Source organism: Marmota flaviventris, chromosome 2 (assembly GCF_047511675.1).
Source record: "Marmota flaviventris isolate mMarFla1 chromosome 2, mMarFla1.hap1, whole genome shotgun sequence".
Lineage (NCBI taxonomy): Eukaryota > Metazoa > Chordata > Mammalia > Rodentia > Sciuridae > Marmota > Marmota flaviventris.
The window spans coordinates 180,260,651-180,278,029 of NC_092499.1; the positions used below are offsets into that span (position 1 = coordinate 180,260,651).

Consider the following 17,379-nt stretch of genomic DNA (forward strand, 5'->3'; position numbering starts at 1 on the left):
GCAAATCTCTAGAACTTATCCATCTTGTAGAACTGAACTTTTATATCTGCTAAATAGCAACTCCCCATTTCACCCTTAAGATAGTGTGATTTATAGTAAGAAATATAGTAAGTATTTTGGTCTTTGTCCTCCGTTCCTGATACAGAGCTCCTTAGAGCTATGTAATATCCTGAGTGATAGGAATATCTGGTACAAAGTTCCTAAATCCCTTGGAATTTCCTGGTTGATAGGACCATCATTTGTTTTGGTGAGGTAATTCTTGGGTGTGCTACTGGGTGGAGGCTGGCCACTGGAAAAAACAAGCTGTAATTAGAATTTTGGGCTTTTTTTTTTGGATGGTACTAGGGAGTAAACTTAAGGGCACTCTACTATTGAACCACATCCCCTGCCCCATTTATTTATTTATTTATTTATTTAGAGACAGGGTCTCCCTAAATTGCCAAGGCTGGCAATATCAAACTTGAGATCCTCCTGCTTTAGCCTTCCCAGTAGTTGGGAATACAGGCATGCACTGCTGTGCCTGGATTACCATACTATTTTAATTACTGTTGCTTTGTAATGCATTTTGGAAATAAAGTATAATGCCTTATCTTTGTTCTTTCTAAAGATTGTTTTGGCTACTTGGGGTCCTTTTTGGTTTTGTATGGATTTTAGGATTTTTTTTTTTTCCTATCCTACAAAAAAGCCTATTTAGATTTTGGTAGAGATTGCGTGGAATCTGTGTGTTGCTTTGGATAGGATTGACATTTTAACAATATTAAGTCTTCTAGTCAATGCATGGGGATGTCGTTCCATTTATTTCTATATTGTATATTCTTCAGTGTTTTATAGTATTTGCTATTTTAAGTCTTTTACCTCCTTGGGATTTTATTCCTAAGTATTTTATTCATTTTTATGCTATTGTAAAGGAAATTGTTAGTTATTTTCTTTGTCAAATAGTTTTTTTGTTGTTGTTGTTAGTGCATGGAAATGTTGATTTTTGTATTTTGATATTGTTTCCTGTAACTTTACTAAATTCATTAATGACTTCTAACTTTTTTTTTTTTTTGGTGGAATCTTAAGTTTTTTGTCATCTGTGAAAGATAATTTTGCTGCTTCTTTTTCAATTTGGATGGCTTTATTATTTTTTTTCTTGCCTAATTGCTATATCTAGAATTTCCAGGATAATCTTGAATAGAAATGGAAAATACTAAGCATCCTTGTCTAAGTCTTGATATTAGAGGAAAGCTTTCAGTTTTTCAAATTTGAGTAGGATGTTAGCTGTGGACTTTTTATACATGACCTTTATTATGTTCTGGCAGTTTCCTTCTGATCTTATTTTGTTGGGAGTTCTTTTTTCTTTTTTGTAGTGCAGGAGATCTTATTCCAGACCTGGTACATGCTAGACAGGTGCTTGTACCACTGAGTTACATCCCAATCCTGTTGAGAGTTTTTTTTGTTGTTGTTGTTTGTTTGTTTTTTATTTTATTTTATTTTAAATATCATGGAAAGGTATGAATTTTTTTCAGATGCTCCTTCTGCACCCATTGAGATGATAACATGATTTTTATCCTTCATTCTGTTAATGTGGTATATTGCATTGAATGATTCATGTGTTGAACCATTTTTTCTTTTCAGGGATGAATCCCATTTGATCATGGTATTTGATCCTTTGAATCATTGAATCATGTTTAGTTCAGTTTATGAACATTTTGAATGTTTTAATATGGGAACTGTTGAAACCAGGTTCTTCCTCTTCCTTGTGGTTTGCTTGTTGCTGCTTATGATCATTGCTGTTTGCTTGTTTAGTGACTTTTCTGAATTACTTTTGTAAAGTCTGTATTCTTGACACATGTGGCCACTAAAGTCTCTTTTCTTTTAGGTTAGTGGTTAGCTAGTGATTTGACAGATTTCCTTAAACTACTGAATACCATCCCTCACACCAAAACAAACAAACAAACAAACCTACCTGGTGTTTGCAGATTTGGTTCTCTTGGGCACTCCAGTGCTTAGGCAGGCAGTTTAAAACTGTCTTAGCTTTCATTCCCTGCTTTCTTAGAGCCTGTTAGCCAAAGAACTTAGGGTCTTTTCAGGTTTTTTTTTTGAGCATGCAATTCAACTGTGGGCACATGCATGAAGTTCTGGATTTCCTGCAGTACTCCAGAGCTTTTCAAAACCCTTATTCTTCCCAAGTATTTTCTTTCCTATCCTCTTTCCAGTCTATTCACTTTCTTTGCTCCAATTGTTACCCCTTGCCTCAGGTTGCAGTGGTTAATAAGTTTGCCTTTACACTGAAAAGCAATTAAGGTAGCATTGAAAAGGTACTGAATCAGTCCTTCTTGGAGAACAATATTGATCCCTCTTTGATCCTTTTTTTTTGGGGGGGGGGTACTATCTTTAACATATAGATAGGTATTCATTTGGCACAGCACCATTTGTGTAGAGATGGTGATGAATTTTTAGATATGAATACCAAAAGCATTATGTGTGAAAAATTATAATTTGGACTTTATAAAAAAATTAAACCTCCTAGTTTATGAAAGAAAGGTATTGTTAAATGAGTGAAAAGAGAAATCACAAACTGTGAGAAAATATTTGCAAAACATCTGATAAAGGTCTTGTAACCAAACTATATTTTAAAAACTCTTTAACCAGGTGAGTGGCACATACCTGTAATCCCAGCGATTATGGAGGCCTACGCAGGAGGATTGCAGTTTGAAACCAGTCGAGCAACTTAGCAAGACCCCGTTTTAAAATAAAAAATAAAAAGGGCTGGGAATGCAGCTCATGGTTAAGCCTCCCTGGGTTCAGTCCCTGGTGCCAAAAACAAGCCTCTTAAAACACAACAATAATAAAAATAAAATAACCCAGTTAAGGGCTGGGGCTGGGGCTCATCTGTAGAGCGCTTGCCTAGCATGCGCGAGGTGCTGGGTTGGCTCCTCAGCACCACATAAAAATAAATAAAATAAAGGTATTGTGTCCAACTACACAACTATATATATCCCAGTTAAAAAGTGAGCATCTGTCATCTCAGTGTGAGCAGAAGGCTGAAGCAAAGAATTGCAAGTTCAAGGCCAGCCTCAGCAACTTAACAAGATCCTGCTCAATAGTCAAGTGCCCCTGAGTTCAATCCTGGGGACTCCCCTCCCCCACAAAAAAAGGACTAGGGTATAGCTCAGTGGTAGAATGCCCCCCAGGTTCAGTCCTCAATACCACACATGTGCATGCATGCACACATACACACACACAATAGATCTTAACAGAAATATAACCAAACAGTGTATATAAATGGCAAATAAGTGTATGAAAAGATGTTCAACATTATATGTCAAGAGAGAATTGCAAATTAAAACAGTAATGAAATATCCCTGTACCCTTACTAGAATGACTGAAGAATAAAAATCTGGCAATACTAAATGCTGGTGACATATAGAGTCACAAGAATTATCCCTTAATCCTGATGGGAATGTAAAATGGTATAGGTACTTTTGAAGGCCATGTAGCAATTTCTTACAAAGCTAAAACATAGTATTATCTTTACTGAATTAGTAGTTGCATTGCTACTAATCAAATTGAGTTAAAATTTCATGTTCACATATAACTTGCAAATGAATATTTTTAGTATTCATAATTGCCCCAAACTGGAAACAACCAAGATGAATGGATCAACTGTGGTATAACTACATAATGGAATATTCTGCAAAAAAAATACTAAGCCATGAAAAATCTTAGAAGAACCTTAAATCATGTTGTTGGTTAAAAGAAACCAGCCTGAAAAGACTATTTTATGTTTCAAACTATTTGACACCCTGAAAGAGGCAAAACTATAGAAACAGTAAAATTATCAGTGGTTGCCAGGGATTAAGGATAAAGGGAGCGGAATTAGTATAGGTTAAGAACATGGGAGTTTTACAGTGTTGAAATTATTCTGTATGATACTGTAATATAGGAATCATGGCGGCATTGTACATTTGTCAAAACCCATAGAACTTTATGAGACCAAAAATTAAACAATGTAAATTGTGGACTTGAGTTAATTAACAAACAGAATACTCCAGACACTGGGTCACAAGGTAGAGAAGATGCCTGCTCCTGTGGACTTGTAGTCAAATAAGTCGGAAAATTTTTAATTAACGTACTACAAAGTATCAAGAAGTTTACTTTAGATTGGGCAGGCAAGGCATGCCTCTCTGAGGAGATGGTATTTGATTTAAGAAGGTGTTAGGCATTTAAAGATTGAGGGAAAGTATTCCTACCGGAGGGAATAATTAGGATAAAGCTCCTAAAACTGGAATAACCTGAGTGTATTTGGTAAATAAAAAACTGAAGTTGCAGTGGGTGAAGGGGAGAATAATATAAGGTGGGAACAGAATAATAGTCATAATCAGAATGGAGTGGTACTTCTATAAGCTTATAATAAGGAGTTTGGATTGTGTTTTAAGTGAGATAGGAAGTTTTGGATGTTTTAAGCAGATAGAGCATGATATAACTCATTTTAAAAAGAGTATTCAGGTTATTGTATGGAGAATAGATGGTGAGAGGGAGCAAGTGCAGAGGCAGGGAAACCAATAATGTTTTGGAGTAATTTGAAAGGAAAGGTATGTCTGTAGCTTGGGCAATGATGGTTAAAAAGACATAAAGAAAAATAGGTATCTTCAAGTTATTTGGTAGGGTATATTTTGCAGGTAGAATTTTTAGAACTTGGTGAGAGAAGAATCAATGAAAATGCTTGTATTGTTAGTTTGAGCTACTAAATGGATAATGGTGTTATTAAGGCTGGAGTGGGTTTGCTTAGGTATGGAGATTTTGGAATCTCTTTAACTATGTATGCAGTTGTAATAGTCAAACCTGGAACTCAAGGGAGAAGAATGGAATTTTTGCCTGTTTTTTTTTTTTTAATAAGTAATAATTTTTTTTTTTTTTTTTTTAACTGGGTATTGAACTCGGGTGCTTTACCACGGAGCCATATCCTTAGCCTTTTTATTTTTTATTTTGAGACAGGGTCTTCCTAAGTTGCTTAGGGCCTTGCTGAGGCTGGCTTTGAACTTGAAATCCTCCTACCTCAGCCTCCAGAGCTGCTGGAATTGCAGGCATGCACCACCACTCCAGCTCAATATGTTGTTGTTTTTTTTAATTGAAAGGTATACATAATCACTTTCTTTAGTTCACAGACCCGTCCCGTCCTACCAAAGGTAACTATTACCAGTTTGGGAATGTTCTTAGGTAGCTGGGGATGTAACTCAGTGGTTGAGCACTTGGCTATCATGCACAAAGCCCTGGGTTCCATCCCCAGTGCCAAAAACCAGACAAACAAAAAGTTCTTGAAATCATTCCATTTCAGTCATTAGTAAGATACTTGTTTTAGTATCTTTTAGATGCATCCTAGTCTATTCTGTTACAAAAACATGATTTCTTAAACTGGTTGGCTGTTGATATTTAGGTTGTTTTTCTCTCTGCCAGTGTACAAATGCTAAGTTTTATTCTTTCAAGAATCTAATTAATTTTAATTTTGTAAACTAGTTTGTAGAAGTGCATAAATTATTGAAATTACCAACATATTTTTGGCAGAGCACCTCATAGTTATATCATAGTGGTTCTCTGTAATTATCTGGAGAGAATCCCTGATCCTAAAAATGTTTGCAATATATACTTTCATTAATCTTTTTTTTTTGCATAAATTCAATTTGAGTTTTTAAAATATTTTAGTTTTGTAGAGACTTTAAATTTATTTTTTGAAACTTTGGGTATTAATAAGTTGTCAACAGTATACATATAGGTCAGCAACTAAAATAGTACTTGTATCATATAGAAAATCAGCACCCCTATACTGGACTTTTCTCACTGCCTCGTAATTTACTTCTCTTGATATCATAGTGCTTTGGCATACAGGCTTTTGGGTAGTGAGGAAGAAATAATAATTGTACAGAATGTGGTAATGATGTCCATTTGAGGTTCTCTGTATAATAGCATTTAAATTTTTATTTTTTGTAGTTGTAGATGGACAGAATGCCATTATTATATTTGTTTATTTTTATGTGGTGCTCACACATGCTAGGCAAGTGCTCTGCCACAGAGCTATAGCCCCAGCCCATGTATAATAGCATTTTTTTTTAGAAAGAGAGAGAGAGAATTTTTTTTTTTTTAATATTTATTTTTTTTTTTAGTTTTCGGCGGATACAACATCTTTGTTGGTATGTGGTGCTGAGGATCAAACCCGGGCCGCACGCATGCCAGGCGAGCGTGCTACCGCTTGAGGCACATCCCCAGCCCATAATAGCATTTTGAATCACATACTTTGTGCATCACAGTGTTAAGGTTTTATATTATATCTCATTTCTCTTCTGAGTGATCACTGATGACTTTAGGGTATGTACTTTCTCTATTTAAAATAAAAGGGCTCTTTCAGTAGACTGTAGGTCATAAACATTTGAATTGGTGCTATTTAAATCAAGAAGTCAAAGAAAAAATCTATATCACACTAGTCAATATAGTTTGGCCCAAATGAAGGAAATAAGCTAGTCAGTATAGTTTAGCCTAAATTTTAGCTTTGAGCATTTTTATGTGTATGTGAAAGAATAAAAAATGCTGAATTTTATAGTTAAACCCCAGAGAAAGGGATGATCAACTATTAGATTTTGCTGATGATTAGGTAGGATAAATACTAGAATTGAAAATATGTATTTAGCAATGTGAAGGTCATTGCTTATTAATGGAGTTTTCAGTTGGAAATGACCAGGTTAGAACCGTTTATGTATTTTTAAATGTATTTTTAATGATGTTTACAGTGTTTTCTTTGCTGTGTTCAGGTTTGCTGTCCTATTGGTGATATGTCTGACAGTGGTAGCTTGATCATGAAGTCACAACTTCAGATCACTGGTAAGTCTTAAAAAGATCCACAGCTTTACTCCCTTCCCTGCCCACCCAAGATCTTAATCTTAAAAGAAAAAATCTTCAGTGACTGTTATTTCAGATGCTGAATTAATGTTCGCTAAATTAATAAAATGTTTAGATATATAAAAATTATGTTTTTATTTCAGGGTATTTTTCAGGTATGTGTTTTCACCTCCCTCATTAAACATAGGTGCCTGAGCAGTGGCTATTGGTTTTTTGTTTGAACTAAAAGCTTTATTGAGCTATAATTCGTATCCCATACAGTATTTTTGGGGGGAGGTGGGGTTACTGGGATTGAACTCAGGGACTCCTGGCCACTGAGCCACATCTCCAGCCCTATTTTGTATTTTATTTATTTAGAGACAGGGTCTCACTGAGTTGCTTAGCACCTTGTTTTTGCTGAGGCTGGCTTTGAACTTGCATCCTCTTGCCTCAGCCTCCCCAGCTGCTGGGATCACAGGTAGCCTCTTCAGCTTTTTTTTTTTTTGGTCTGGTATAGAATTTCTTTAACCTCAGGATTGGGTATGTTGCTTAGTAGTTGAATGCTTGCCTATTGTGTGCAAAAAACAAAACAATGAACTTCTTTAGCCTCAGCTAAGACTTTCATAGCCTGGCTCCATATGGTATCTTTTAAAGTCTTTTATAAGGGAACCTTTTATACTAACTAGGAAGAATCACTAGATTTTCTTCAGACAAAAGCCTAATCTCTTTCCTTTAACAGCATTTATTGATTATAGAACAATTATCATCCTCTACATGTTGTTTCAGTTTCTACTGTACCTGGCTTATATCCTCTTCTGGATTGTGAATCATGTTTAGTCACAGACCATAGAATTATTATCCTTCTTAAAATCTGAAGGTGATTGACTTATATGAAATTAATACTGTCTTAAGGTAACTACCCTAGAATTTTCTTTTGGATTTCCTTCACTAGCTCTAGTGTATTTTCTTACAATGTTTGATTCTTACTGGCAGATATTAATATTTCTTTACTAAAGCTAGATTATAATTGTTTTTCCCTCCCCCTTCCAGTCTTCTTATATCTTTGGGTGGACTAAGGAAAGAGCTTAATATTGAAACCTTTGATTAGAATTGTCTTTTAAAACAGCCTTTATGTTTCAGATTACATAGTAATTGTTTTAGTCAGCTTTTGTATTTTTCTTGTCAAAATACCTGACAAGAAAAACTTAATGGAGGGGAAGTGTTTGGGGGGCTCACAGTTTCAGAGGTCTCACAGTCCATATCCAGCTGACTCTTACTTTGGGCCCAAGGTAAGGCTGCACATTATGGGGGAAGGGCCCAGTGAAGGAAAGCTGCTCAGCTCATGGAGGGATCAGGAAGCAAAGAGAGAGGGAAGGGGGAAGAGGCCTCAGGAAAGATGGACCCTTCCTGGGCATGCCCCTAGTGATCTACCTCCTCCAGCCAACTGCCTACACAGTGCAGTCATTTCACTTCCAGATATTCCTGCATTAATTCAGAAACCTTTGGGGAACAACTTATATTCCAAACCGTAATATAATGTATATGCTTTTTATTTTTAAAAATCAGTAAAATAATAAAATGATGAATTATAATCTCTCAGCAAACCATTGCTAATAATTTGTCTTTTTCTTTTGCATAAACTGCTGTCTTATATGATATCATTGTTATTATCATAACAGAAAATAATTTAATAAATGTTTCTACCACAGAAAGTTCTAATCATAGCCAATTTAATGTTGGGCTTAAAAATTCTGAAAATGTGGGCTGAGGCTGTAGCTCAGTGGTAAAGCACTTGCCTTGCATGTGTGAAGCACTGAGTTTCATCCTCAGCACTATATAATGTGTGTTCATTTACAACTAAAAAATATTCATAATTTTTTTTTTTGAGAGAGAGAGAGAGAATTTTTTTAATATTTATTTTTTTTTTAGTTATCGGCAGACACAACATCTTTGTTTGTATGTGGTGCTGAGTATCGAACCTGGGCCACATGCATGCCAGGCGAGCACGCTACCACTTGAGCCACATCCCCAGCCCCATAAATTTTTTTTAAAATTCTGAAAATGTGCAAGTGTGTGAGAAAAACTATAAAAACAAACCACGAATAATGGATAAAATTTATGTTTAGCCAATATATCATTAAATATTGTGTCAGTTTTCATTACTGTAACAAGTACCTGAGGTAATTAACTTATTAAATCAGAGTGAAGTGTTATTTTCATTTACAATTTTAGAGATTCCAGTCCATTATTAGGTTGACCCATTGCTTTTAGGCTATGGTGTGGGGCAGCATATCATGGTGGGAGCATGGATAGTAGTAAAGCTACTTACCTAATAGTTGGGTTCCAAAACTGCGAAGGGGTCGGGCCCCACACTGTCCCTTTCACTGTCCCTTTACTGCTGAGCTACATTCCCAGTCTTTTAAATTTTTATTTAGTTTTGGTACCAGGGATTGAACCCGGAAGCGCTTAACCACAGAACCATGTCTCTCCATTCCTTTTTATTTTTTTATTTTGAGACAGAGTCTCATTAAATTGCTTAGGGCCTCACTAAATTGTTGAGACTGGCTTTGAACTTTGATCTCCTGCCTCATCCTCCTGAGCTTCTGGGATTACAGGCATGTGCCACCTTGCCCAGCCCTAACCTAATTTTTGACCCCAGAGTTAACTGTTATCCAGTGAGTTGTATCTCTTTCTCTTGTTCCTTATCCAGCTGATTTATCAGGACTTAGCATCCTTATTTTTACCTTATTCACTATAGCCTCTCTACTCTCACTTAGTTGCGGAGGCCGACCTTGAACTTTTGATCCTCCTTTCTAAGGCTTCTAAGTAAAAATCAAAATTGGTTCAAAGCATTAATCTTTAGAGCAGAAGGATCAAAGTTAACTATATTGGGTAGAGAATGTCAGGGCCAGAGGTGAAGGGAAGTAGGGAGGGAGAGAAGCAGAGAAAGCGAAAGGGAGAAGTGTTGGGAGTCGCCCCTGATCCAAAGACTAACTTCCTCATCCCCCCCCTAGAAGAGCCATCCAATGGTGAGCCCTGCTGGCTTACATGATCCTTACCCACCAATCAGACTAGCCCTGCTGGCTCACATGATCCTTACCCACCAATCAGACTAGCCCTGCTGGCTCACTTGATCCTTACCCACCAATCAGACTAGCCCCACTGACTCACATGATCCTTACCCACCAATCAGAAAGCACCCCATGCCAACTGTCAAACCTTTCAACTATTAAACTGTCATAACTGTCAGCCTACCCCCCCCACTCTATAAATATGCAGAGCTGTTCCTCAATAGACGGGCACTTTCTCCAACAACGAGCCTTGTTCGTTCTTTCAAGAAGGAAACTATAAAGCAGGGAAATTTTTTCTACCATAATTGATAATCATTTGGTTCAACAAGTGTAGTAATCACCTCTGAAGGTAAATCACAAAGTGCTATAGAAGTTATAAAGACTGGCTACATGCTTGCCATGAAGGGGATTGTAGTTTGAGTTAAACAAGTAAAAACTAGTAAGAATGGAAAGCTGTAGGAGCCATACATAAATATGAAAATACCGTGGAAACATGGAAGCAGGAACAATTTAATTTCTTAGGGTTAAAGAAGCATTTTATCAAAGAAGAATGGCAAGGGCTTTTGTCTTTTAAGAGGTAGGATTTCATTGAGGAGGAAAGGAACAAAGATCATTCTGAGTAGAGGTGTCAGAATGTGTGGAAGCATGGAAGTTCATGGCCCCAAAATTCTAACTAAGGGTGGCTGGAATATGGGGATAGATGAGAGTTGGTTTAGGAAGGGGCTGGAAAGATATGTTTATGGTTACATGATAAACAATGTAAACTGTCTCATAAGAGTTTAAACTTCATTTTTCAAGCAGTGGAGAATCTTTGAAGTAATAACATGATTATATCTATTTTAGGAAGATAATTTTGGTAGCTGCAAGGAATTTAATTACAGAAGTAAAAAGACAGTTGTTTAGAGGCCTCTTATAGTAGTTTGACATTTTTTTGTTCCCCTTTCTTCCAGTTTATAATTTATATAGGTTTTTTTTTTTTTTTTTAGTATTTATTATTTAGGACTATAACAAAGGTTTTATGAATCTAGACTTTGAGATTTAAACAGTTAAATAATCTTTCCTGTCCAGGCTTTGGGTAAATTTTAAATTCCACACTGAGCTTGTCTTTTTGTGTGTAATGTTAAGACAGTAATACCTATCTCAAGAGTAGTAGTGAGTATTGAAATGACAGTATTTAAGTGCCAGACAAGCAATAAATTAACAATTAGTGCTAATTTTCCTTATCCTATTTTCTCCATTTAAAGTTTGTTAAACTGTTGGTGCATTGGCACATGCCTGTAATCCAAGCAACTCCAGAGGCTGAGGCATGAGTATTACAAGTTTAAGGCCAGCCTCAGCAACTTAGGGAGGCCCTTACCAACTTAGTGAGACCCTGCCTCAAAGTTAATAAAAAGACTGGAGATACAGCTCAATGATAGTGTAGCAAGAAATAAGGGTGAGAACACTGAGATCTGGAAGCAGCACTATTAGTAGCACCATGGCCCAGAGGTATAATTCCTAAAGTCTGAGCTCCAAGCACAGTAGGATTTTTTCTTGTAGACATAAGCAAATTTGGGGTACATTAAGGCAAGATAGTTGGTGTAATTCTATTTGGAGGGTGCATTCTACATTGGTTGTATTGGTACATACTTGTCAACAACCTAGGAACTCTTTCTTATCTCTTACAGCTAGGGACTTTTACTGCGCTAAGCCTGAAGGGGGATTGTTCTGTCCCTGCTATATGCTTCCTGCTACTGATGTCGTCTGCTATAGGTTCCTATTAGCCTCTACAGGCTTCTATGGTTAAATGTCAGTAAGCAGAGCTGCTGTGTATCAGCAGTGTGCAAAACCACAGACTGTGAGCTCTTAAACTGCTAAAGTTTCCATTCTGTTCTACCACAAGACTGTTCCTGGGTTCCTGCCAAAAAAAGAAAGAAAGAAAGAAAGAAAAATTTGACTTTAGTGGGTTTATGGGTGATTATGTGGCAAAATCAGTGTCAGAAATTTGAATCACAGTGGCTAACAACTTAATTATATATTTTTATATAGCTAGTAGAGAGGATTTTGGATGCTTCTAACATAAATAAATAAATAAACAAACATAAATAAATAAACAGATGAATAAACAAATAAATAAATAAATGTTTGAGGTGATAGAAATATACCAATAACCCTGATCTGATCATTATGTATTGTATATACAAGTGTTGTTGTACCTTATAAATATGTGTAATTATGTGTTAATTTAAAATATGTAATAATTTTTTTTAATCATAAGAAGCTACTTGTGAGTAGATTATTTCCTTCCTGTCAGATTCACATTGTTCTTTGTTCTAAATTTAATCAGTTTCAGAGGACCACAGAATCTTATACAAAATTGTTTTGAGTTGTTTCACTTTTTTAGAAATGTATTAAAAATAGGGATTTTATATTTTTCTGTGGCAATCCTGTTATTAAATTTGGCTCTATATTAAGTATTAGAGCTTTTTACCTATAGTACACTTTAAACTGAGATAGACTGGTTCCTGGAAATACTTTCTGTTCTAGAAAAGATTTCCCACTTCATGTTTCCTCTTTGATGTCTTATACTTCAATCTCAAGTATTACACATTCATCATAAAATTTTTAATTTCTGGTTCTGCCACCCTTTTGTTTTTTTCCATCTTATTAGGTGATGCCATCTTCCATCTAGTTATTCATGCCAGAAGCTTGGGGGTTATCCTTTCCTATTCATTTTATGTAATCTAGTCATGTTGTTTCCCCATAGAAAGGATTATTCCATTCCATATTCTTCACCCCAGTCCAAACCACTGTCATCTCTCTCTCTCTCTCTCTTTAAATTTTTTTTTTTTTAATTGTCAATGGACCTTTATTCATTTATATGCGGTGCTGAGAATCAAACCTAGCGCCTCACCCATGCTGGGCAAACGTTCTGCCACTGAGCCACAACCCCAGCCCCCACTGTCATCTCTTGACCAGATGACTTCAGTAGCCATTTAACCTCTACATTTTGTCTCCCTTTCAGTTTATTTCCCCCACTGCAACAGTGATCTGTAGTGGTCTTTAAGTGTTAATTTGGTAATTGCTTTATCCTTAGTGTCCAAAGTAATACCTGATACATGTTGTGGGTACCTTTTACTGAAAATTCCTCAGTGATTTCTTACTGACTACTTCTTTAATGTTATCTCTTACAACTCTTTGTCCCTCTTTGGCATGTTTTAAAAATAATATATGTTGATTTCAAATCTTTTTTTTTTTTTTTAATTTTTTATTGTGGGTTGTTCAAAACATTACAAATTTCTTGACATATCATATTCCACACTTTGATTCAAGTGGGTTATGAACTCCCACCTTCACCCCATACACAGATTGCAGAATCACATCAGTTACACATCCATTGATTTACAAATTGCCATACTAGTGTCTGTTGTGCTCCGCTGCCTTTCCCATCCTCCCCCCTCCCCCCTCCCCACCTCTCCCCTCCCCTCCCCTCCTCTCTCTCTACCTCCTCCACTGTATAACCCTGAGGGTCTCCTTCCATTACCATGCAATTTCCCTTCTCTCTCCCTTTCCCTCCCACCTCTCATCCCTGTTAAATGTTTATCTTCTTTTCCTGCTCTTCGTCCCTACTCTGTTCTTAGTTACTCTCCTTATATCAAAGAAGACATTTGGCATTTGTTTTTTAGGGATTGGCTAGCTTCACTTAGCATAATCTGCTCTAATGCCATCCATTTCCCTGTAAATTCTATGATTTTGTCATTTTTTAATGCAGAGTAATACTCCATTGTGTATAAATGCCACATTTTTTTTATCCATTCGTCTATTGAAGGGCATCTAGGTTGGTTCCACAGTCTTGCTATTGTGAACTGTGCTGCTATGAACATCGATGTAGCAGTGTCCCTGTAGCATGCTCTCAAATCTTATTAAACTTTTTTATAATGAAGTTCTAATTTAAAGAATGTGTACACACTGTAAGAATGGCTTGATTTCCACCAAAGAGGCACATAAGCATAAGAGGACAGAAATAGTTAATATGTGTGAAATCAGAGATTCAGGGCCACCACTTGGAACTGTGCCTTCTTGATTCCCAGACTTTGCATTATACATTGCGCTTCTTGAGTAGCTGCTATATAATCTCATCTAGGAACTCTAAGGGCTTCTTAAACTTAATATGCACTGGCATTCTCTGAACTTTGGTGCTAGAATAGTTATCTAGGTGGTAGAATATTTCCTTGGCTGTGATTTTTCTCATATGGGGAGTTACTACACATAGAAACCAGGGGATATTCTTCTAGATTCTAATCTATTTTCAGTCCCCTCCATGGATCTTCGATAAGACTATTTATTTATTTATTTATATTTTTTGAGAGAGAGAGAAAATTTTTTAATATTTATTTTTTAGTTTTTGGCAGACACAACATCTTTGTTTTGTATGTGGTGCTGAGGATCGAACCTGAGTCGCACGCATGCCAGGCTAGCGCGCTACCGCTTGAGCCACATCCCCAGCCTGATAAGACTATTTATGACAAAGTTGACTAACTCTTAGTTGAAGGCTGAGTCTGTGTCTCAAGATATGCAACATTGGAAGCTCTTGCTTATGTACTAATGAGACACTATAAGATATATATTTTTAAAAATCTTTTAAGTTTGTCATTCTTTTCCTCTGGTGATTTTCAAACACACTTAGAATTAAACCCAAATTCCTTAGCTTTCAAAGCTCATTTACTTAAACAGCTCATCTCATTTCATTTACCCTTCTTGTGTTTTGCTCTACTTTTCTCAGATATGCCAAACTCTTTGCCTCTTTCTGGAATTCACTCTTTTCCACATCTCTGATCTTTATATGGTTGTCTCCTTGTCATTTAGTGGTTGCTTAAAAGTACTTCCTTATAGGTCTTCCTTACTACAAAGTCATTGTAACTAGAATGTAATCTTCTTGAGAGCCAAAGCCATTTTATACACCATTAAAGTTTAAAGCAGTGTCTTGTCATATGGTAGGCATGTGTGTGGTTTTTTTGTTTGTTTTTTTTGAACAAGTTTGTACATGTACTTTTTAATGTACCTGAATTCTGAAACTACTGATACTGATAGTTGAAATGTTTTAATGGGAATTTGGGCTGCTTGTATATTTATTTACTAGATGGAAGGTCATAAGTGAATAAAATTACAAAGGTCATAAGTGGATAAAATTAGTAAATACTTTAGAGCAAAGCTGTTTAATCTTTATGAAGTTAAATTGATTTGAATATTGAAATAACATCTCAAAATATTCTTTTACATAGTCATCTCAGCAAAACTTAAAGAAAATAAAAAGAATTGGTTTGGACCAAGTCCTTATGTGGAAGTCACAGTGGATGGACAGTCAAAAAAGACAGAAAAATGCAACAATACCAACAGCCCCAAATGGAAGCAACCCCTTACAGTGTAAGTTTGAAAATATTTTCTATAGCATAATATTTTGTTTAGTAGGTGAGCAGAAGTGGAACGTTAATGTACTTATTTCTTTGTTTTACCTTTTTTTTTCTTTCACCAATTTTCTCCCCTCTTTTCCTTGAAGTCTTTCCTCTAATCTCTCTTTTGTTTTTCTCTTTTCTTTTGTAGTACTGGGAATTGAACCCAGGGCCTTGTGCATGTGAGGCAAGCACTCTACCAATGAGCTATATTCCCAGCCCTCCTTTGTTTTTCTTTAGCTACTTCTCTCTCTCTTCTTCTAGTCTCTTTCTTTATCTTCTCCAGTTTAGAAGGTTATGATATCATTATGATTGCTGAACAACTGGGAGGGCCCATGTTCATGAAGCTAGAAAAATTTATAGCAGCTCTTTTCTTATCTTGGAATTGAATTAGGAGGTTATAAGCAGCTCACTTTATTATTATTTGGGGGAGTACTAGGAATTGAATTCAGGGCACTTAACCACTGAGCCACATCATCTCCAGCCCTTTTTATTTTGAGACAGGGTCTTGCTAAATTGCTTAGGGCCTTGCTAAGTTGCTGAGGCTGGTTTTGAATTTGTGGTCCTCCTGCCTCAGCCTCCCAAGCCACTGGGATTACAGGCATGTGTCATTCCACCCAGCTAACTCCCATTATTTTTAACTTTGTTCTTAAAAATCGTTTTTTGTTTAAATTCTTATGCCTCTACAAATCAACACAAGAGTTTTTTTCTACTATAAAAATGCTACACTGTACATTTTATTCTACAACTTTGTTTTTGTACTTAATACTTTTATTATGTTTATCTTTCTAACTGAATACATAAAGGTCTAACATCACTATTATAACTACATATTCCTTTTTAAATAATATTTCTTAATGTAGATGGACTATAATTTATTTAGTTCCCTATTGATTGATTGGTTTCTAATATTTTCTAATATTATGCTACTAGACTAGTGTAATACACATCTGTGTGCATATATCTTTAATGTTGGTGTTTTCATCTGTAGTAGAAATTCATAAACCTCAGTTTCAACACTAACTAATAAAATCCCAAATATTGACACCATAACCTAGGATATTGACTACTCACCAAAAGGAATTATAGATAATTTTTCATTTTTAAAAATAAGGTAAGAAGGGCTGGGATTGTGGCTCAGCGGTAGAGCACGTTCGCCTAGCACATGAGAGGCCCTGGGTTTGATCCTCAGTACCACATAAAAACAAATAAACAAAGGTATACAGCTCAGTTGGTAGAGTGCTTGCCTCACATGCACAAGGCCCTGGGTTCAATCCTCAGCACCACACATACACACACACACACACAAAAAAAAAAAAAAAAAAAAAAAACTATGCTTTTTAACTTTTTTTTTTTTTTTTTTAATCAACAAAAGGATTTTAAAATACTGTAGCACATTTGATTAGGGAAGCAAATGTGTGGTAAAGTGTAGATCAAAATATTTCTAATTGTTTCCACATAAAATATTACAATGACAGGTTACTTTCATTACATTATACTTGGAATTCTTGAATTTTTTTCCTCTTAGGAAAATAAACTATTGACAAGGTCTTTATTCCTATATAGTGTGATAAGACATTAGAAACTGTAAACTCTTCTCATCCCATTATACATGCTTATGTGGATTATATTCCTGTAAATGACAAAATAATTTGAAATACCTGCGTCTTTAACATGGGTATTAACCTTCTAGGGGCATCTTGATGTATTTTATGATGATTTTGAGCAAATGAATGAAATTTAAGAATTTTCTTGAATTTTGAGTTCCGTTTTGCAAAATTATCAAATCTTTTTTTTTTTTTTTTTTGGTGCTGAGAGTTGAACTCAGGACCTCATGCATACTAGGCAAGCACTTAACCATTGAGCTATAGCACTAGCCCTGTTTTACAGAATTATCATTCTGATGCTCTTCATCTACATTTATTTCAGCATTAATGGTTTTTAGGCTGTTTTTAATTGGTGGCCCATTATAGATTAACTCTAATTTAAGCAATATAAGAATTAAAAAATGTAAAAATCAAGTGATA

General features: G+C 35.7%; 1 protein-coding gene across 4 annotated transcripts in view; it reads left to right on the top strand.

The window, feature by feature from the left end:
- Itch (itchy E3 ubiquitin protein ligase) overlaps positions 1-17,379 on the top strand; it is a 123,954-nt gene that overhangs the window by 41,153 nt on the left and 65,422 nt on the right. For all 4 annotated transcript variants that reach the window (XM_071608854.1, XM_071608857.1, XM_071608855.1 and 1 more), the window contains 2 exons: positions 6,786-6,855; positions 15,185-15,326. In XM_071608854.1, coding sequence (XP_071464955.1) covers positions 6,807-6,855; positions 15,185-15,326 — 191 coding nt within the window. In that variant the 5' untranslated portion in view covers positions 6,786-6,806. The remainder of the gene's footprint in view (positions 1-6,785; positions 6,856-15,184; positions 15,327-17,379) is intronic.